At 43.7% G+C, this 22,027-nt stretch overlaps 1 protein-coding gene across 4 annotated transcripts; it reads left to right on the forward strand.

The window, feature by feature from the left end:
* The first annotated feature begins 3,628 nt into the window (after window positions 1-3,628).
* RasGAP1 (Ras GTPase activating protein 1) lies at window positions 3,629-21,332 on the forward strand. Of its 4 annotated transcripts, none has more exons than XM_033382212.1 (6): window positions 3,629-4,569; window positions 14,713-16,649; window positions 16,712-16,974; window positions 17,394-17,399; window positions 17,599-17,800; window positions 18,733-21,332. In XM_033382212.1, the coding sequence occupies exons 1-6, from the start codon at window positions 4,428-4,430 to the stop codon at window positions 19,735-19,737; spliced, it is 3,555 nt and encodes a 1,184-aa protein (XP_033238103.1). In that variant the 5' UTR covers window positions 3,629-4,427; the 3' UTR covers window positions 19,738-21,332. The 4 variants fall into 4 exon arrangements, with proteins under 4 accessions (XP_033238103.1, XP_001354177.4, XP_033238106.1 ...); XM_033382215.1 differs by lacking the exon at window positions 3,629-4,569 and adding an exon at window positions 7,765-7,813; XM_033382213.1 differs by lacking the exon at window positions 3,629-4,569 and adding an exon at window positions 7,882-7,948.
* Window positions 21,333-22,027: the final 695 nt, after the last annotated feature.

The raw sequence follows: 22,027 nt of genomic DNA on the forward strand, positions 1-22,027 counted from the left end.
GATGGTGTTTTTTTTTGTGTGTGTGTCTAAGAAATGTAGATCCCCAACCGAAATGCCAACGATCCTACTAACCCTGTTCAATTCTATCAAAATATATAACATAATACCCCTTAGGCTAATTTTTGTAGCATTAGTAGACCATTTAAAAACCCATAAATCCCATAGAGAAATTAAATATTCAAATTGTTGTACAAATCTCTTCACAGTTTTTTTTTCTCTCTCTTTTAGCCGAGAAATTTATACGAGTATTTATGTATGTAAATAGAATAAGGGAAAACCCACGTGAACTATAATATTTTATGTGTATTTATGTGTAAACTTCGTTTTAAAGGGCCTTAGATAAGTGAGACCCAAAAATTGAATACATATTAAATTGTAGAGTTATGATCAGCCCACGGTAGTACGGAGTATAGTATAGCCAGACAAAATGTATGCACCCATATTGTAATTAAATAAAAGTTAATAATAATAAATGTGATAAATTAAAGCGATTAAATCTCGAGGGACTATGTTTTCCATTCAAAGTTTGGTCCGGTCCATAACGGAAGCCAGACAAATGGCCAACAGAAAGTCATGATGCAGAGGGGGACAGAAACAAGAGAGGCGGCGAGTGAAGCTACATATAGTGAAGTCCCCAGATGATCAAGTTATTTCCATGGTGACTGTGAGATGTAGTCATCATACATATGTACATATGTATGTATATAGAACCATCTTTTTCTTAGAAAGACTTGCTTCGCGATTTATAATTCCAGTGTCAGCTATATGATATAGAAGCTCGATTTCGATTAAATTTATTTGAGAAATATGTACATTGGCCATATGTACAATCCTTTTGAAGCACTATAGGGAGTCTATGGTAGGTAGCTCCGAAATATGTATATACATATATACAATTCCATGTGTTTCCACTTCCTTCCTTCTTTGTGTTACGAACATCTGCTCAAAATCATAATACCTTATCCAAAAGGTATAGAAAACCCGAAACCGAAACCGTAAATTCATTTAAATGAATGAGACCGCCTAAAAATACTATTTTTATCACAGATGCGTCTGTGTGCACTATGACCAGGGGAGGGTGGAAGCCGAGCGGAACGGGGCAAGTGGACAGCTGGAGCCGAAAGCCAATTCCACTTGTCTGCGCGGCCTGGCCAGACGTCGCCGTCGCCGTCACCGCTGGCGCTGCTCATCCCCTCTTCCTTCCCACGCTGCAACGCGTTGGTTACGTTTCGTTGAGCGAAATGATGAGCATATTCAAATTGTCATTTGAATGCACGCACAGACACAGTGGTAGTAAGGAAGATAGACAGCATAGAGAAGAAAGGGGATGTGATGCACACAACATCAAGAAGGAGAGGTAGAAAGAGAACTATTACAAATGTTGACCCAAACCACTTCCACTTATTGGCGGCAGTTGTGATAAGATGTGCTCCCTTCCTCTCTCTTTCTCTCTCTCTCTCCCTCGCTATTGTGATGCGTGTGGTTTTCAAGAAGTAGAAGAAGCATACGCAGCAAACAAAACATTGAATACATGAATGAATGAATGCGAGTCAATTTTACATTTCACTGCCTTGTTGGTGCATTTTTAAAGTAGTTTTGCCGCTTCCTCTGTCTGCCAGCCAAAACGCCCACCTAACATGCGCTACAACAGAAACGTTAGGGCGTATGGTGGAGAATAGTTAGCAGCATAGATAATGTATATAATTTAAAGAAATAGTGAGTTATAATTTAATTTAATTTCATTAATATTCGTAAAAGGTCAATGCTTACAGTGTATATGTATTTAGCATCATTCCAATCCACGAAGAATCATTCAGATTGAACCGAAAGTAGCGCACATGCTGAACAACATATACCCGAAACTTTTTCCTGTCTGCACTTCTGCTTCCGCTGCCGGCGCCGGCACTTGGCGCAACATGTGTTTGTTTGCTGTCTGTCTGTCTGTATGTAGGTGCGTGCATATACATATGTAAGTAAACGAGTATGCGTGCGTCTGTGTTCATTCATAAATTTGAAAGTCGAAAAATATGGTCAACGGTCATGAATAAGCAGGGGAAGAGCAGACGCATATGCCGTTTGCATTCAAATTCCGTTTCCATCTCGACGACGACACTTGTAAAAAGATCCAGCCAGCGTTTCAATGGAATAAAGATTTAACAACAAGTAGCCGGACTATATGTAGTGTGTAACGAAAATGTATCCGCGCCTTTCCTAATTAATTATTTAAATCATTTATGAACAAATTAATAATATCAAATCAAAGTGCCAACTATCGATATAAGAATCCTGGATAAAGAGGTGAACTATTATCGGAACTAAAGTTTTATAACACCCAGCTTTAATGCAAAAGTTCGGTACAAAAGTACCAAGCATTTTGGTTTAATTGCCAGTTATTGAGAAGGAGTTTGGAAAACAGAATAGGAATTTCCTTCTTAAAGGTTTATTAAAGCATGGGGCAAATAATTTATACGCGCTATTCTATCCAGTCGATGGTATCGATTGCTGCTTGTTAAGATTTGTTCTCTTCGAGGATTTTATGCTTGACCATTTTAGCTTAAACCCTATTTTAGACACAATTAAATTAAAAGGACTCTCAGAATAGCATATCTTGTAGAAAATTGATCTATCGATTGGATAAAAATATGTCTTCAGGGCTGAGAGCTAGCTAGCAGTATTAACCTTATTATCAAAATGGAGGAGTATGATTTCCAATCGTGGAAAAGGCACATTAAACCCTTGTGGACCAATATGATTTAAAATACTCTTCACATAAAAGATGAATCTCGATAATATTTTCTATGGCAAATTTAGGGAATATTTTCAAAATGAGACAGTATAGTTTGGTATATTTCCGACGATCAGTGCCATCCCTGACGCCATATCTAGCTCACACACCTTGCAAAAATTCATAGTATTTTCTAGTATTTTCTTAGACCCGTTATGGACTCACCCTCTTATCCAATGCACCAATGTAGAAACCGTGTAGATATGTCACTTAGAGCCATGTCCCTGGCCGCATCGAATGCTAATTGGTGATCCGCATCGAATTCCGGATCATTTGGTATAAAAATTTCAACGCTTCCATGGGGCTTATATGAAAAAAAAGAGGACAAAAAATTTGTGAAATGTCAGGTATTGCTTTTGATAATTACATAAAAATGTAGTTAATATGTAACAAATGTCTAGTTAAAGTGTAGTTACCATGTAAGGAAATGAATGATGTGGAAATTGTTAATTTACCTGTTTTGCTTAAACCTTGTTTTAGACACAATTCAACAGCAAGTAGACCCTAAAATATGCATATCTTGTAGAAAATTTAATTATCAATTGGGTAAAGTTATGTGTTGAGGTATAGAAGTCCTAGCTAGCCAGTAATATCAAATCGAATATCAAAATCGAGGAATATGATTTCCCATCAAGGGCAGAGAACGGTTAACCCATTGTAGAACGAGGGGGCATTTTAATATTCCTCCAAAGATATTGAAAATTTAATAATTTTAGCGCAGTTCAGGTGAAAGATATTGTGTTTTGTTAAGTTCAGAGGAAAGATGGCATTGATCTACATGAAGAACTTACACTTAGTAACATTTTCCGCCATTTATATTAAGTCGTCGAACTGTTTAAATAGAGGGGGCTTGAGTGGGTTAAGTTGATAATGGTAAAATAAATCCACGCCAGGCTGTGTTGACAATTTTCCAAATTTTTTTGAACCGAGCGGGTGCGTTGTGGTGCTGCGCGTCGTTGCCGAAAATAAAAATAAAAAAATAAATGTAGAGTATACAGAGAGCAGTTCTTAACCTTTTTTTTCATCCTGCCGTTCGCTTGGGCGTTTTTGGCCGCTATAAAAAAGAACAAAAATATATGCCATGTTCCGTGCGTTTGTGCCAGTGTGTGTTTTCGCCATGAAACAACAAGACAGTGCCGAATCTTTTTTTTAACTATAAAAAGTCCCCCTCGAATATAAAAAGAAAAATATAAATATCATGAAAGAGCGGAAACCGCCCGCATAGGCTTCATCGAAATTTTAAATAAATATCACAGGTGTCGTGTCGCGGAAAGTAAAATACAAGAAACAATAAGCGAAACTTGGCGTGCTCGTTAAAGATTAAGTCGAGCTTTGCAAGGCAAACATTTTATTTTCGTGTGATTTTCTATATCTGGCAAAGTGCATTTTGTGTAGCGGCTGCCAGCTGCCACAAAACAACACAATTCGACTCAAAAATTCGTCTTTGCGCGAGTGGTACAAGTGCAACACTGCGGCCTGTGGAAATAGTCAAGGCAAAAGTTAATTAAACAATATTCTGCGTATTTCCGACGCGAAATTGGCGCGAGAAGCATAACTGCAAGCAATATTATTTGCACGCTGCGTGTTGCAAGTACACCTGGACACCCGGAAAAGAGCTGCCTGATATGAAAGCGAACACAAAATGCTGTTGAAAAAGAAACGCTATATGTACGAAGAGCGGGACGGCGCTATTGACGCGCTCGTCGTCGAGCCAAGCAGCAACAACAACAAAATGGCCGATACACGCGAAGTGCGCATTGAAGAGCAATTAAAAGTGAAAATTGGTATGTAAATTAGTGCGAAATCAATGAAAAACCCATCGTAAGCATAAGGGAACGGACAGTGCGTTGGCGGGCAGTGAAGTTTGGCCACCAGCAATGATTTCTCCGTGTGCAAAGTGTGAAGGAATGTGGAGAGCGTCGCCCCGCAGTGTGTAGGCAGCGCTGAAGTAGAAAATATTAACAAAACACCAGCAAAAGTCTTGAAAATATCAAAAGAGTGCAAAATAGAGTGGCAATATTAACTGACTTTCAATTAAATGCGATAAAAACAAAGCTGAAGTGCAGTAAACATACATTTTTGTACAGAAAATGCATTTTGTGTGCGAGAGCAGCAACGTGCTATCCCGCTTGCTCTTTCTTGTCATTCGACGGTCGATGTATGTGTGTGTTTTTCTCTTGTTTTTTTCTGTGTAGTGTGGTGTTTTTTCGTGCAGCAAGCAACAAACCAGCATTAAAATTACATTTTTTGTTGCTGGTTGCTACTGCTTCTGTTGTTGGTGGTGCTGGCAACACGATTGCTTCTACTTGCCACCCGACAGCGGCTTGGCTGAATGTTACGGCATTCAGCTCGCCCCCGCCTGCCCACCGTTTGCATGCGCCCCTTTTTTGTGAATGAATTCCATTCGGGTGTCTCTCTGTGTTTGTGTGTGTGTGTGTGCGTGTGTTCGTTGTGTATGTATGTTCTTGCGCGCAGCTACACCGACACGAGATCCAGCGCAACAGTGTGTGGGTTTTTTCATGAATGGAATTTTCGAATTCGGTGTACTTTTCTCTTGGGTCGCTCGCTCGCTGGCGACGACCGCCTACGAACACATTGGCGAAAATGTCGGGTTTTTATGAATGATTATCATTGAGAGTCAGAGCCAGACCAGCGCGACATTAATGGCTCTCTTTCTCGCGTGTATCGGTAAAAGGTCAAACTCATGAATGACAATCCCCGCACACACTCTTACTCATCATCATTTCTCTGACGCTCCTTCTCTATCACCACGCACGCTTATCTCGCGAGAGAGAGAAAAAGACCTAGCGAGTGAGTGAGTGAGTGAGCGAGCAAAGCACCGTTTGGGGCCTTTTGGTTGCGGTTGTTTTTTCGATGGTTTTACATTTCCTGTATTGCCTTTTTTTGTCGCTTTCTGTAAAAACAGAATTATGAAAAACCACAATGGAAAAAGGGTTGCTGCTGCTGCTGGTGGTGGTGCTGCCGTTGGTTGTTCTCCCCCCCCCACTTTATCTCCTCCATCCACTCTGATTTCAATTTCACACCTGCATGATACACAGGGTCGCCACATCCCTCCACTCGAATGATACACATTTATTTTTACCTCTTTTTCAGCATATTAATGCCATGGCATGCCATGCGGCGTTCTCTCTCTTCCTCTCTCGCACTCGCTTACTTTGAATTTCATTTTCCACCTAAACAATTTCAATCTTCTCTCGATTCATAAGCAGCTTTTGCTACGCTTCGGCTTTTGCTTGTGCTTGTGCTTCTCCCCTTTACCCTGGCTCCGGCACATAAATTATATGCAAAGCTGCAACAGCATTGTAGCTGCTTTTGATTTCCGTTTCCCATCGTCAGAGTTTCCTTTCTTTTGGTGTCCCCCCTCCCTTTCATTCTTTCGCGTGCTGCGGTTTGGTGTGTGTTTCTTCTTGGGCCATAAAACTCTTGCTTTTGCTTCTGTCTTTGGCTCCCCTTGAAAGAAAAAAAAAGAGTCTTCTCAGCTGCTTTTGCTGCTGTTGTTGTTGCCACTTTTTGCACGCTTCAATGGTTTTCGCATGCGCATGTGTCTTCTTTTCTCTGCCTCCCTATCCCCCATCCCTTTGTCGGGGTTCCAGGCGGCTGTCCTCCAGGTCAGGTCCGTCTTTTGTCCGTTTCCTTTGTAGACCGCATGGGTGTCTTCTGTCTTGGCAACATCTTCCAGCCGCTTTGGAGACAGCAGCGCTTCTTTTGTGGTTGGCTGGCTTGGCTTGTACTTTAACCCTTAATTTTTGTTGTGTGCACTACAAATATTGCAAAATTGTACGTTGTTCGATGGAAACTTCACTGAAACTGTAGACGGAATTGAGCGGAAATACGGTTTACATATGTACATACATAGGTTTAAATTCTGGAAAAATCCTCGGAATGAGCAAAAATATCAAGTATCTAAAAGAAGTTGCAATGTTTATATGATAGATTTCTTTGAATTTTCTTTGACGAAAGTTTCTAGACGAGGAATTTGATCTTCAGGTGGGATTGTTCATTTCATTCTCTCTCTCTTTCTCTCTGTCATTCATAATCGCTTGAAGAATGAAAGTTTTATTCATTTCCTATAATCATCTTTGATTATCGCATCATTATGGCACATTAGCTGTGTCACCTCACCTTTTTACGATCTCCAACCGGCCGTCTTTCCTCTATAAATATACATACATGTATATATATGTACATGTCTTTTTTCTTCCTCCTAAAGAGGGGTGGGGGGTTGGGGGTACCCCCTTCTGTGTGCCGCATACTTCTCTGAAGTTTCATATTTCCACATCATTATACTTTGCATGCTTAATAATAATACTTCCCTCCCCATACACATTGTGCGCCCTCGGTTTCAATTACACAAACAACAAAGTTTCGCTTTTGTTGCTGTTGCTGCTGCTGCTGCTGCTGCTGCTACTGGAAGCTTTCCATTTTGTTGCTGCTGGCGATTGCGATTTCTATAGGAAAGCAACCTCCTCCTCCGGGGTGCTTTGGTGACCGAAATTGGCGTAATACTTTTCCACTTAATTAAAATGTTTGGCGCATAACCTGAATTGAATTGAATTTCGTTTTCTATGATGTGTAGCTGCTGCTGCCTGAAAGAGAGAGGGTGACTCATGATCGATTACTCATGGACTACTGACCGCAGCGCTGCTCTCTCACTCCCTCTCCCTCTCTTTCTGAATAGATGCTGGAATATCAATGACATTTACATGACAAATGGCCAGAGAACTGGCTGACAACTTCTGTTCGGTTCGGCTCGGCTCGGTTCGAGACGAGACGAGACCACACACGCAATTGGGATTTCGTTGAACTTGAAACCAGTACAACACAACACACGAGTGGCAATGGCAGTGCCTCTGCCTGTGCCTGTGGCGGTGGCAGAGCAGAGCTCTAGTTAGTTGCCTCGGCTGTTGTTGTGGCTGTAACATATAGAGAAGTAGAAGTAGAGGTAGAAGTATGTTCTCTTGAAGTCTCGCACAATGACAACAACAATAAATAGTTTAGCTAAAAAAGGTAATTAATTAAAATCCGGTTGTGTCTTGTTCTCGTTGCCTCGAACACAACGAAACAACCAGAAGACGAGAAAGAGAAGCTAAATGGAAGGAGGTCGAAGCTGTAAGATACCCTTGAAGATTGCTTATATGGAAGGTACATGTATGACATAGTGATTAAACTATACATTACCAGTATCTGGATATTGAAATATACATATATCTTCTTTAAAGACCCCAAAAGTGGTCTATTCTGTTTTTCTGAACGATTTAGTATCCCCCGTCTTTCGGCTGAGTACCCTAGAATAGATTCTCTGTCGTTCGTTCTGTTTGGTTTTGTTGCTGTTTCTGTTTTCTGTTCTCTGCTGTTGACAATTAGTGGTGGGTCTTCCTCTTAGTCCTCTGTGGGGTTCAAATCATTTTTCTAATACATATCTTTATTCCAAATGGAATATTTTCACTTGAAATTTGTCCTAAGCGAGAGAGAATGTTAATTATACTTAAACGCTTGGCCAAGAGGCTAGCTATTTGTGGATTCTCTTGCCCCACTGTGCCACACCGCACAAAACTCTGTTTGCTGGTTTTGCCCATTGCTGCCTCTGCACTCAGCTGCCAAGCACTTCCAAAGAACGAACAATTTTATGTAATTAGCGCATTACTAAAATACTTTTTATTCAGGTCGCCTCCGAACAGAGCAACCATCACAGTGGAGAGGAGAGGAGAGGGAGAGGGAGAGCCTGCCTCTCCACAGATGGAAACGAACCGAACCGAACCGAACAGTGGCCCCGAGACGTCGAGCATTACAATCACAATGACAACGATGGCGTTGATGAGGCTGCTGCTGCATGCCCCATCCATTCGATGATTAACATTTGTCTCCCTCTCTGCCTCTCGCTTTGCGCTTTCCACACAATGAGGCAGCAGCAGGCAGCATGTTATACATTTTTCCTGGCTCCGTTTTTGCCCCCTCTTTGACGTTTTTTTGTTTCTTTCTTTTTTTATGACTTAACGCTTGACCTCTTCGCATTTACTTTGATGTTGTTGACTTCGGCTGGGGTCAGAGGCACATCTAAAACCCCATATGGGTAGCCCTGCCCCCATCCAAGGCCCTGCTGGACTCACGCTGTGGCTGTGGCTGTGGCTGTGCCTGTGTCTCTTTGGGGGCTTAGCTCTTGTGCGGCTCATGTAATTTGTAATTAAAAGTAATTCCCATTTTATTTCACTCGTTTTTGAGGCTGTTATTAATTCTGAATCCATTCTGTGGTTACGCTTCGCTGGCCAGCGCTGACCCTGTACCTGAGCCTGTGCCCCTTGTTCCTACCTCAAGTGTCGTTTCTTTTAAAAGAGCGGAAATGTCACGGGGGCACTCCAAAGAATATGTTTTAATGTTGGAGACACGTTTTTAATGGGTCGGTCTCTCTCTCTCTCTGTGTGTCTCTCTGTGTTTCTGTTTTAAAACGAGGAATCATTCATTTGTGGTTGGGTGTTTAGATGCGCCTCAAGATGTGGTTAAGCAGCGACCTTCCCTTCTCAACCATTCGATAATGTTTCTGTTTACCCAAGAGAAACACGATGAACATTTTAGTCACAACCTCAAGCGTTTCTTATCTCGTATTTGGGTCGCTAATCCGATGATAGATGATATATTTCTCATGTTAGCAGGAAACCGAAACCTCTCTCGGGACTCGGAAATCTATGGCTCTCTTCTTCGTCCGTCAAAGTCTCTTCACAGTGACGCCATGCGCCTGTTCCAGCGGCTGCGCGAATACCTCTACAAAAATTCTGTGGGCGTCTTTACAAAAGTTTATTTATTGTTATTTAATTTTTATTGTACAGAGTCAGGAAAGTTTTGCTGTTGTTTTATTTTTTGTGGCGTGACTGGTCTCTAATGAGCAGCGCTTGTCGTAGCTGTTGTAGCTATTGCCACAGTTCATAGGCGGTTCGCCTCGATTTGGTCATATCAAAATGGAAGTCGTGTGTTGTATGGTTGTGTTTATCGAGGTGTTCGAGTGGTGTGTGCCTAGAATTGGGAAATCGAAGGTTAGTAGTGCCAAAAAATACAGGCGAAAGCCATCGGTCCCTGTGCTACCTTCCCATAAGCGAACGGACATAAGAAACAGTGCCGTGCCTGTCCTCTCCAAAGAGCTATCACTGCCCATGAATATTGTATACAGATATACACACAATTAAGTCTTAAAGAAAGCATAGTTTAGCCTGGCAACAGTTTTTCCAAACAGCAGAATGACACAGCGCACCCAGCACTCGGCACTCGGCACTCAGCCGCAGAGAGGAGGAGGAAAAGGAAAAGAGTTATTACTCATCCTGGACATTGATACGGACAATATATAGAGATACTATATGTATAAATGTATACAATATACACTTGTATACAGCGAAAATTGTTAATACACAAAGTACGGATCGGGTCGGATCTGACCGGATCGATGACGTTGATGAAAAAGGCAATAAACATGCCTGCCCTCCCAGTCCCAGTCCCCCAATCCGCAGAGTAGAAGCCAAGCAAAGTCGGCCACAAGTCCAGAGATGGACGAGAGGAGGAAGAGGAGGAGGATGAACATGAGAAACGTAATCAGACCGGAAATCGATCGGCACGTACAGATGGAGAAAAGGTAACACAGCCACAGATAGATAGATGCAGATGCAGATGCAGATATATATTAAAGAGGAATGGGAAAACCGACCAAAGGAGAGAAGCCAAACGAGTTTCTGGATCTACAGCTCCTCCACAAATAAATAAAATAAGGCAAATTATTAACACAACAAAAATAGAAGGAAAGGCGTCTGTCTGGCTAGAAATGGGGGATTGTCTTAACCTGTTTTCCAGTTTCCAACTTGGCTAACTGCAACAGAATTTTGTAGACCCTTATTCCGAACAGAACGAGACGAAAGGAAGCTAAAACGGAAAAGGAAGTTCCACTTACGGGTATAATAAAAGTTATGGAAAGGAAACGCGGCACAAAGTAGGAGTGGACCTACCATTTGGTTCCAAGGGTTTTTCCCACCTCTTCATCTCCTTCTCTCGCTCTCTCTCTCTCTCTATCTCGTGTGTGTGTGTGTGTGTGTGTTTTCTACCAAGTGCAAACAATCATTTTTAGCTACAGGAAGCTGACGTTTAAACAAACAGCTCACAGATACTTCTCGGTATAGCGATAGAGATACGAGAGACTGAGAGAAAGAGAGAGAGAGTGAGAGGGAGATCCCAGAAGCGAGAACTGGATCCGGCCCTGCCTGTCTCTGTGTAAATCTCTCATCCGCTGACGGAGCAGCAAAAACAAAAAAATATATACAAGAATTTATCTCTATTTCCGTTCCTTTGCATAAATGCCTGTTGCCTGTGCCTGTGCCTGTGCCTGGTTTTTGTTTCATTTGTTTTTTAGAATTTATTACACACGCACACAGAAAACACCCGCCCTCGGATTTCCTCTGCCTCGGACGGCCCAGAGTGCTTCCTTCTTTGCTCTCTTGGATACCCTTCCGCGAGTGGAGTGCAGTGGAGTGGACTGAAGTGGAGGGTATAATGTGTCGTGCACTGCAAATTGCAGTGCATTCTTACAAGTATTTTGGAAAGGGTATTCACCCAGTCGGTGCTAGCCTTTCCATTGCGTTTAGAGCAATCGCCTCATTAATTCGCGCGCCGCCTTTCATGCTGCACTGGAATCAATTTGCATATTGTGCAGAAAAGCAGAAAAGCAAAAGCAAGCGAGACGAGACGAGACGAGACGAGACGAGAGGAAGGAAGAACGAAAGGGAGTGGGAAGGGAAGGCAAGGCGAACCGAAAAAAAACGAAATCTACTTACAGGGTCTTTAAATTTAATTTTGTGTCTGCCGAGAAGGAAATCATGAAAATAATGAGAGTCCCCCCCTACTAGAGTCGTGTGGTAATTTTCACTCCAAACCTGACATTGGGGTCTCTCCCCCCACTCCCACTGGCAAATGTCAATGTTTTGGGGGGAAGGGAGGGGCAGAATCCAATTTGTTGGCGGCGCTCCCTTTGGAAGTTTTCGTGGTGGCATGTGGCATGTGTGGCATGAAGGATAATGGTTCTATTTCGGTGATCTCTCTCTATGAAAATGCTGAAATGTGTTGCCCGCCGCGTTGTTTGTTCGTTGATATATGTATGTATATACATATGTATGCAGATATCATAGATCATGCATAGATCTGGTTAATTGCTGGATCTCCTCTCCCAACCCGACCATATATGCATTAGCTGGTAATGGATCTTCCTCGTCTTGTTATTGTTGCTGGAAGCAAAGTAAACATTCCGAAGATTTCATCATTTTGATGGCAAATGAAGAGATTCCAAAATTCTTGAACTTCCGCTTGGTGTTACGAGTAAGAGTACGGGTACTACGGGTACGGGCACGATTACCGGGTAGCGTATCGCTTGCATAATACCAATCTCGATCTCTCTGTGTGTGTGTGTGTGTGTGTGTGTGTGTGTCTGGAATATGTAAGAAGATATCGCATGCTTTGTTTCACAATTCATTTGAAGGTCGTACAAGCTGGAAGTGAGTTTTCCACAGAATCTTCTTCATTCAATGTGCAGAAGTTTCGCCAGTCCTCTGGTGGGTTGGTTCTCCGCTGGACGGCTCCCTCTTTTCCCCCTTGGGCCCATTCGCAATTCGTTCGCTTATCTCGAAACAGTGCTATCTCACCCTCCTCGACTGCTCCTTCATTCCGTGCTCTGTGCCGTGAGTAAGCGGAAACTGCTACGTATGAATGGGAAAATCTAGAGAAATTCCATGATTATATCATTAAATTTAGAAAACTTTGATGCTGCCTGATTTGCATGGCATTTGCCTAATCCGAAACCGAAACCGAAATCAAAACCAACACCAAATGACGAAAAGGAATGACGAAAACTAAAACTAAATATAGTATTCCATTGCGGCAGAGAGTGGCGGTGGTGGCCCCGGCCAATGACAAGACAAACCATAAAAAAAACCACATAAATAAATTATAAACGTCACAGAAACGTACGAAAAAATTCAACACTGGGATTCCCCGACCCAACCCACCCCAACCCCCTCCTGCTGTGAAAGCATCACTGCCGCGCGGCGCTACTACACAAAGTCAACGCCGGCGCCGGCAATGACTGCGACGTTGATTTTATGAATGAAATATACTGTTGCTTTTTCACAGTCCGCACCATGCCGCATAGTCAAAGAGGAAAAGAGACAGCCAAAAAGTTTGGAGAGTTGTTGGGAGAGGACGAAGAAGCGGCAGCAGAGGGAGCACAAATTGGGTGGTTGAGAAAGGAGAGTAGGCGGCGAGAAAGAGAGAGAGAGAGAGAGAGAGAAAGACAAAGAGACTTGAGAAAAGACACTTTTGATTTTTGTCATTCGTCCATCGCCGTCCCTGCCCCTGCCGTGCCCTCACTGTTTGTGTGTGTGTGTGTGTTTTTGCATATAAAATGTGATTTTAATTCCCCTCGTCTCCCTCCATCTGCTCTTTGCTTCCTCTTGTTGTGTTTGTACGCTTTTCCATTTCATTCATAAACGAATGAGAAGAAGAAGTACAAAGCGACGACGACGACGACGACGACAAATGAATGTCTTTATTATTAAGCTAAAGTTGTTGCTGTCTGTCGCGCAGAGTGAGAGTGTGTGAGAGAGAGAGAGAGTGGCGGTGGCGGTGGCGGCTGCTGCTGTCTGCTATTGTAAAAAGTGCCGTTGTTTTGCTAAACACAAATACACACCAACAGCAAATACATATAACCCCATTGATAGGCCTGGCTGATAGCACCGAGGCGGCTGCTCACCTAGCTAGCCCCCCATCCCCCTTTCCCTACCATTCCACGGCCCACAGCACCACAGCTGTGTCAATAGCTTTTAGGAGCGGAAGGCAGGGTAATGGAGGCCATCCATCCCGCAATGTTTTCTCAATGAAAAAACGAAAAATAAAACGAAATCAGAAATCCGCGCATTGCCTGCCTTGTCTAGCACTCACGCGTACACACACACACTTCACACAACCAGCCACACACAACAGTTAGACACTTGAAAGCAGACGCGTAAACGCAGTAGAGGTCAAACGAATGGGAGCTTATCTATGTAGATCTCTTTTGCTTTTGATAATTCCCCTTATCTTAGCCATTATTTGATCTCTCTTAATTATTAATGAAATTGTGTTGAAGTGCTCACGTATTACCTTTAAAACAACTAGTATCTTGACCGCTGCTGTGCGTACTCGTGTGTACTTAATATATTTCCGCTTGACTGCCGCTAATTTCTTTCATTGAGCAACCGTTTGCTTGTCTTGTGGTTCGGTTTGGTTCGGTTCGGTTCAGCTGCTCTGGTCTGGTGCCTTTTTCCCCCCTCCGACACAGCTCTCTCGCTTCTCTTTACCCCTTTTTGGCGAGTGCTTATCAAGGCTGTTATTATTAAAGTTTATAACTCTCCCTCTCTCTCTCTCTGTCGCTCTGTCGCTCTGTCGCTCTTTGCGAGCCTATGTATTCCACTGTCTGCTGTTCGCTCTATGTCTGCACTCTCTCTGTCTATCTGGTGGGTCTAGTGCCAAGCGCCAGGTTTCTGTGTCCTTGGTGTTGCTGTTGTTTCTGTGGGCAGGCAAGGCATCCAAAGCCAAAGCATACAAAGCTCCACACCCATATTGATTGAAAGCTTTCGATGCAGGCACACGCACACGCGCAGGAAGTCACGTTAGCCGCTGCACTACGTTTTAGGAAATACATGAAATGAATAATACGTACAATTTACTGAGAAATGAGCAGAGGAGGGCACCAAGTATTTGCTATTCTTGCGCTGCTGCCTTGGGGAAGGGGACGGGATGGGGTGAGATGTCAAGGCCAATTGATAAGAAATAAAGTATAGTAGAAATCATTCAAAAGTTATCTTGTATTAATCTTTTAATTTGTGTGTTATTCTTCCATTTTGCAGGCGAGGCAAAGAATCTGAGCAGTCGCAATGCGGCAAACACAAGCTGCAGCACACAGGGCACACGGGATGTCTATTGCACAATTGCCCTTGATCAGGAGGAGATATGCCGCACACCCACCATCGAGCGAACACTGGCCCCCTTCTACGGGGAGGAGCATCAGTTCAAGATTCCGCGCCGCTTCCGTCACCTGTCCATCTACGTGTGGGATCGGGACATGAAGCAGGACAAGCCGATCGGCAAGATTGCGATAAAGCGCGAGGAGTTGCACATGTACAATCACAAGGACCATTGGTTCACGCTGCGGCCCGTCGACGCGGACTCGGAGGTCCAGGGCATGGCGAATATCGAGGTGGCCTTCGAGGAGCATCCGCAGCTGCTGCTGACAGAGAGCATATCTGAGGTGGCACAGAACACACACGCCTCCAACCACAACCAAAACCACCAGAACCACCACACACACAGTCGCCAGCAGCAGCGCGCCCACCAGAACGACTACAAGGAGAACAACGAATTAAGCAACATCCAGAGAGCAGCAGCTGTCGGATCGGGAGGCGGAACTGGCGGACACTCTGCCGGCATGACACTCAAGAGTCGTGCAGCGGGCCTTTTCGGACACGTGCACCATCCCCAGCAACATCAGCAGCCACAGCAACAGGCACAGCCCCAGCAGGTATCTAGCACCAACTCCTCTACAGACCAGTTGGCCAACTGGAAGAATGCGCATGCGAGAAACGTCCGCGTGGCCATCCGTGTGCCCGCCTGCGTGGACTTGGCCAAGAAGCAGGGCACCTGCGACCCCTTCGTCATCTGCACCGCCCACTACAGCAACAAGCAGCAGATCACGCGGCGGACAAAGCAGCGCAAGAAAACCGTCGATCCAGAATTCGACGAGGTAATGTACTTTGATCTCTACATCGATGCAGAGGGCGGAGGCAACACGGCCACCACGGGCAGCAACAAATCCTCCGGCTCTCTGGAGTCATCGGCGAACAAGGCATATGCCATTTATCCCTTGGGGGGAGCCGATCTCGTGGAGATTGTCGTCAGTCTGTGGCACGACGCACACGGGGCTATGGCCGACAAGGTCTTCCTCGGCGAAGTTCGACTCCCCATGCTCAACAAGCAGCAGCAGGCTGCGGTGCAAGCGGCAGCCTGGTACTACCTGCAGCCCCGCTCCCTGTCCAACAGCAGTCGTTCGTTGAACACAACCCCGCGTTCCTGTGCCACGCCGCCTGGCACGAGGCTGAGTGTGGACTCCACCATTGGGTCGTTGCGTCTGAATCTGAACTACACCGCCGATCATGTATTCCCGCTAGCCACCTACGACGATTTGCTGAACCTGCTGCTCGAGTCGGTGGACCAGCGGCCGATCACCGTCTCCGCTGTGTCCATTCTGGGCGAGCTGGTATCCGGGAAGACGGAGGTGGCCCAGCCCCTGGTCCGCCTCTTCACGCACACCGAACGCATTGCGCCGATCATCAAGGCCTTAGCCGATCACGAAATATCGAATCTGACCGATCCCACCACTATCTTCCGTGGCAACACACTCGTCTCCAAGATGATGGACGAGGCCATGCGGCTGTCGGGGCTGCACTATCTGCATCAGACGCTGCGACCCGTCCTCTCCCAAATTGTGGCAGAGAAGAAGCCGTGCGAGATTGATCCCAGCAAGGTGAAGGATCGCTCGGCCGTCGACACTAATCTGCACAATCTGAAAGACTATGTGGAGCGGGTGTTCCAGGCGATCACCAAGAGTGCCGACCGCTGTCCGAAAGTGTTGTGCCAGATCTTTCACGACCTGCGCGAGTGTGCGGGCAAGCACTTTCCCAGTAATCGCGAGGTGCGCTACTCCGTGGTTTCCGGCTTCATATTCCTTCGGTTCTTTGCTCCGGCCATACTGGGACCCAAACTCTTTGATCTGACCACCGAGCGGCTGGTAAGTGGACGCCTCTAAAGCCCAAAAGAATCTCTTGTTGATCCTCGGACTGCTCTTTCCAGGATGCCCAAACGAATCGCACGCTGACGCTCATCTCCAAGACGATACAATCGCTGGGGAATCTCGTCAGTTCGCGATCATCGCAGCAGCCCTGCAAGGAGGAGTACACCGGGGAGCTGTACAAGAAGTTCTGCACGGAAAAGCATGTGGATGCCGTCAAGCACTTCCTGGAGGTGATCTCAACGCCCAGCCAGGCGGCCAACAGCAGCGGTATCCATCCGGCAGCTTCGGCAGCGCCACTCGAACCAGTATTACTAAAAGAGGGGTAGGTCTTCCATTGATGGTAAAATGATTAGTTAAATGTAATGTAATTGATGGAATGATGCCCCCATCCCCACCTAATATGCAATACCCTCTACCCGTTCTCTATATACCCTACTCTATGTATACTTTGTTGGCATATATGTATCCCACCCACCCCAAAGAACATTTGGTTACGCTTCGTTTTATTCTAATACCAAAACTTTCTTTGTCTTTCTCTTCTTTTCCGCGCGCTGCTTTTACCACAAACAAAAACCAAAAAATATATATACTTACGTATAAAATAATAATAAATCAAATTTTAAAAAACAAAAAAAAACCACAACCATCACGCCCACAACTACCAAAAATATTCCCATCACCATCACACACTACACACACTCACACACACATATTACACGTATTACATATACTAACGTCTAGCGAGGGGTAAGAGAAATTGTGCTTTTCATTTGTTAATTTATATTATTAGATTTTATTTTTCTATATTCTTGGATATTTTGTTGGTGCTTTTGGAAGAATTACATCGACAGAAAGCGCGAAGAATTAGCGACACTTACTAAGATTTGGTTCTCTCTTTTCTCTTTTGTGTGTGTTTTTTTTTTGTTTTTCTTGCTATGGCCGACAGCATGATGACCAAATATCCAACCAGCAGCAAACGCTGGTCGGTGGGACGGCAGTCCACGCAGCGCTACTTTCGCCTGACCACGCACACGCTCAGCTATGCGAAGTCGAAGGGCAAACAACCCATCTGTGATATACCGCTCCAGGAGATCGGCAGCGTTGAGCAACTGAAAGACAAAAGCTTCAAAATGCAAAACTGCTTTAAGGTGAGTGCCAACCATTCCCTCCATATCCCATCCCTCCGAAGCAAGGAAGCTAGGCCCGTCCGGTCCCCGCGTGGCCTCCCTCACATTTCATTTAATATGCTTTGGACAGACGATAGGGACAGACCTTCAATATTTGCATGCTGCAGCAGTAATGCATACATATTCTCCTTTACCGGAAACTGGCGATCGGGCGGCCACGCCATACTTTATAAATAGGCAACGGCGCAGCAGCAGAGCTGCCCACACTCACACATACACCTCCGCGCTCTTCCGTTGCAGCAGATAGAGTTTGAGAGAGAGCGTGAGTGCATGTGTGCGAGTGAGAGAAGTAGATGTGCTGTGGGATGTTTGGGCGGCTGCAGTTGCTGTTGTCATTTCCATTGCACATTTGTCATCGATGAACAAAAAGCATTCGATAGCAACAGCAAATTCAGGCAGAAAAAAAAATGTAAATAGAAAACCTCAGAGCAAAAAAAAAAGAAAGAAGATTTAAGATTGAAGAGAAACTTTCACTAATCACTCAAATAGTCCGCAGGCAGAGATTTTAGACAGGCAAGAAAATGACAAGTTGCGGCAATTAAAAATAATTAGCATTATTATGCAGATGAGTCGGCAGTTGGCTTTCGTATCTCCCTTTGTTATTGTTATTGTTAGTTACTCTTATTGTTTTTTCGCGATAGTAAAACAAAAAGGGAAATTTCAAAACTTAGAAATCCGCGCAAGACGGAGCAGCAGCAGAGAACCCATCCGATCCGTGGGTGAGGTACAAGTACCTACACTCGTACTTTTGTCTCTGCCGTGTGAATTGTGTGTGTGAGTCTCAGCGGGAGATTTCCGACGAATGCGATTGTCTGTCTTGCAACAGAATTTATGTTAATTGTTAATTACAGCGTGCCTAAAGTTTTACTTTCCTCTACTTTAATCCCACACAGATCGTGCACAAAGATCGCTCGCTTATCGTACAAACAACAAACTGCGTGGAGGAGCGTGAGTGGTTTGACCTGCTGCACAAGATCTGTCTGATGAACTCCATCCGCATGCAGTATTTCCATCCGTCGGCCTTCGTAAGCGGCTTCTACAGTTGCTGCGGGCGCTCGGACGAGAACACGCCCGGCTGCAAGAACGTATCCGATAAGGAGATGGACTACTTTCAGATGGATCTGGTCACCGCATTGGATCCGCCCCTAGACCTGCAGCGCATTCACACGCTCATCATGTCCAACATGAGCATGCTGGACTCGCTGCTGGATCCGTTGACCTATCACCAGCACCTGCCGCAACAGCAGCTCCCGCAGCACAATCCTCTGGTGCCGCTGGCCACCACCCTGCAGCAGCAGTCGCCACAAGCCTTTGCCGAATTCAAACGCACCATCGAAAAGCTGCGCGAGAAGGCTTACGCCATCGACAGGGACCACCGCGACTACAAACAGGGTATCACGCGGCAGCTAAAGTATGGAAGCAGGCAGGCACCTATCGGCGACGACAACTACTGGCACATGATGCGAGCCGCCGGCCAGCTGAATCAGCAACACCACCAGCAGCAGCAGCAGCAACAACATCAGCAGCAGCAGTTCCAGCCCGTGCTCCCACAGATGCAGAATGTACGGGCCTATCCCTACCAGCCATCGACAACCAGCAGCAGCAACATGAACGCCTACTATCTGCACAACCTCCAGCACCAGCAGCAGCGACTGCAGTTCCACCACCAGCAGCAGCAACAGCAACAACAGCTGCAGCAGCAGCAGCAACAGCCACAGTTCCAGCCTCTGCGCAGCCACCAGCTGCAGCGCCACAACAATAATAATAACAACAACAACTGCGGCAATGCGTCATCCTCAAGTCCCTCATCGACGGCATCGAGTGTGGTGGCCGCGCCCAGCACCTCGTCGGCACAGGCGGCGAATGTGCTACATAAGCCGGCCCCAACGATCTATTAGCGTTCAAGACCGTGCGTATTCGCCCTGCCCCGAGCGATCATCCTGACCCGATGAGGAATACGCATTGTCGCAGACGGAGATGCTAGCGTGCTGCTGTACAAACAAAAAAGAAACAGTTTTATGCGCTAATTTAAGAGATTTTTTTTTTTTTTTTTTTACGAGTGTAATATGTAAAAGTCTAGACTTAAGTTTTTTTAATTAACAGATTTTTATACACAAGATTTTTACGGAACCCCCCTCCAGCATACACCAGCAGAAAGCCAACCCCAAACAGAAAACGAAATCTAAATATATTTAAGCTTATTTATTTTTTGTATGTGCTAACATTATTTATACACAAACAAAAGTACGCAGAAATGTGGAAGGAGGATAGGATCCACAGTAAAGGAAGAGAACAACTGAAAACTGATAACTATTTAAGTTTAAGCTACAAAAAATCCGGAACCCGAAAATTGCTAAGAATTTTGAAACCCTTAGCCCTAAGCTGAATACGAAATACAAAATATATAGATGTAAATAGTTATGTACGGCATAGAGATGCACCCATACAAAAAATAACAAAAATAACACAAGTAGCGAAATGAAATGTTGTATATAGCCCAGTCCATACATATATCTCTCTATGTGTACGATATAGGGATAATATTAACTACTGTAACTGCAGTTGTGTGTTAGGCGTAGCGAAAATTTCTAAAAAAAAAAAAATAATTTAATAATTACAAGTAAGAGGATTGCGAAAAGCAAAATAATTCTAAAAATATGTGAACGCTATATACAAAAAGAAAAGAAAGAAGAAACACATACATCTACATGTATATTACTTTATATAACTGTCATACAGCTAATGTTATACACGATATATGTATGTATTCAAACAATTCTAGAATACAAACGAAAAGCATTGTTAAGAACAAATTTACTTCCATTTTACATACACAAAAGAAACACACACATACACACACACACACATACAAATATATATATATATATATATATATATATTGATATATTTATTAAATGCATTTAATTTCATGTTAAATTTAAAGAAAAAAACGAAAAGAAAAAGTAAATTGGGTTAGCTTCGACTTACTTCCACCGATATGTTTCCAAAGCTCTTCCAATATATAAAATTACACACATTTTATAGTTTATGTTTAAATAATCATTTTATCATACTTTTTTTTTGCCATATTTAGTTGATTGCATTACAAAGTGTCTTCCTCTGCCGCCTCCGCCGCCGCGTTTATTCTATTGCCTTTTGTTGATGCATTCCAATGATTTGTGCATTTTCTAATTAATTATTTCTAATCTAATACTATCTGAATGATGTACATACGAGATGAGAGACGAAACTATGAATACTATTATATTTCTGTTGCTATGAATTTGATTTGTTTGCAGTTTGCAGTTTCCAGTTTCGATTCACTTGCTAATTTTGATTGCATTTTTAAGAGAGGAGCATTATTTTTATTATAATTTTACCATGTCTAGGTCCTAAGTTGTTGGTACAAAGAATCGAGAATATACATACATATACACACACAGATCTAGAGATATGTTTTCTAGCGTACAAAATAAAGCGTATCGCCAATGGATTATTATTTCGTTTCATTTGAGTTCTTGTTTTTTTCAGTTTGTATTTCCTGCCACTTAGTACCTCAATTCTTGTGCTTTAGGTACTATATCTGTCGGATACTGTTGTGATATCTTATGGTATGTTTGATCATGCGTGGGTGTGTGTGTGTGTTGGTTAATTGATTGGTTGATGCGTATTTGCAATATGTTTATTGTGCGTTAAAGCTGTTGAATATTTTTATTCGTATTGTGACAATTAACAGAGAAGCAATCTTTTCCAAAAAACAATTACTGAGTACACTTTGCAATTAGGTTTTTTGTTTCTCACGAATCCTTTTCGTATAAGCCTGAATTGAAGGACAAACGAGTGTTGTGGCCTGGTAAAACAGTGAGAATCAAAGGAAAATGCCCTATTTTTTTTACACAAACCTTTTGAAATCAACTTTTATGTGTGAATAAATATATAGTTGCATATTTTAAAATAGTTTTTCTACTTTAAATGGGAGGTAACGGGCATATAAGTAAAACGCATACCCTTACTCAATAATTCAAATATCGCGGCACTGGAAAATGGAAGACTGACACGACAGCCCTGCTCGCCTGCGCAATGACTGTCACATCCGCGGTTTAAAACAAGTTGTTCACTTAAGTGGGTTCACGGATCAAACAACCTATTATTAGTGTCATGAAGATTATTATGAAATTTTAAGAATCT

This window comes from Drosophila pseudoobscura, chromosome X, assembly GCF_009870125.1.
Source record: "Drosophila pseudoobscura strain MV-25-SWS-2005 chromosome X, UCI_Dpse_MV25, whole genome shotgun sequence".
NCBI classification, from domain to species: Eukaryota; Metazoa; Arthropoda; class Insecta; order Diptera; family Drosophilidae; genus Drosophila; species Drosophila pseudoobscura.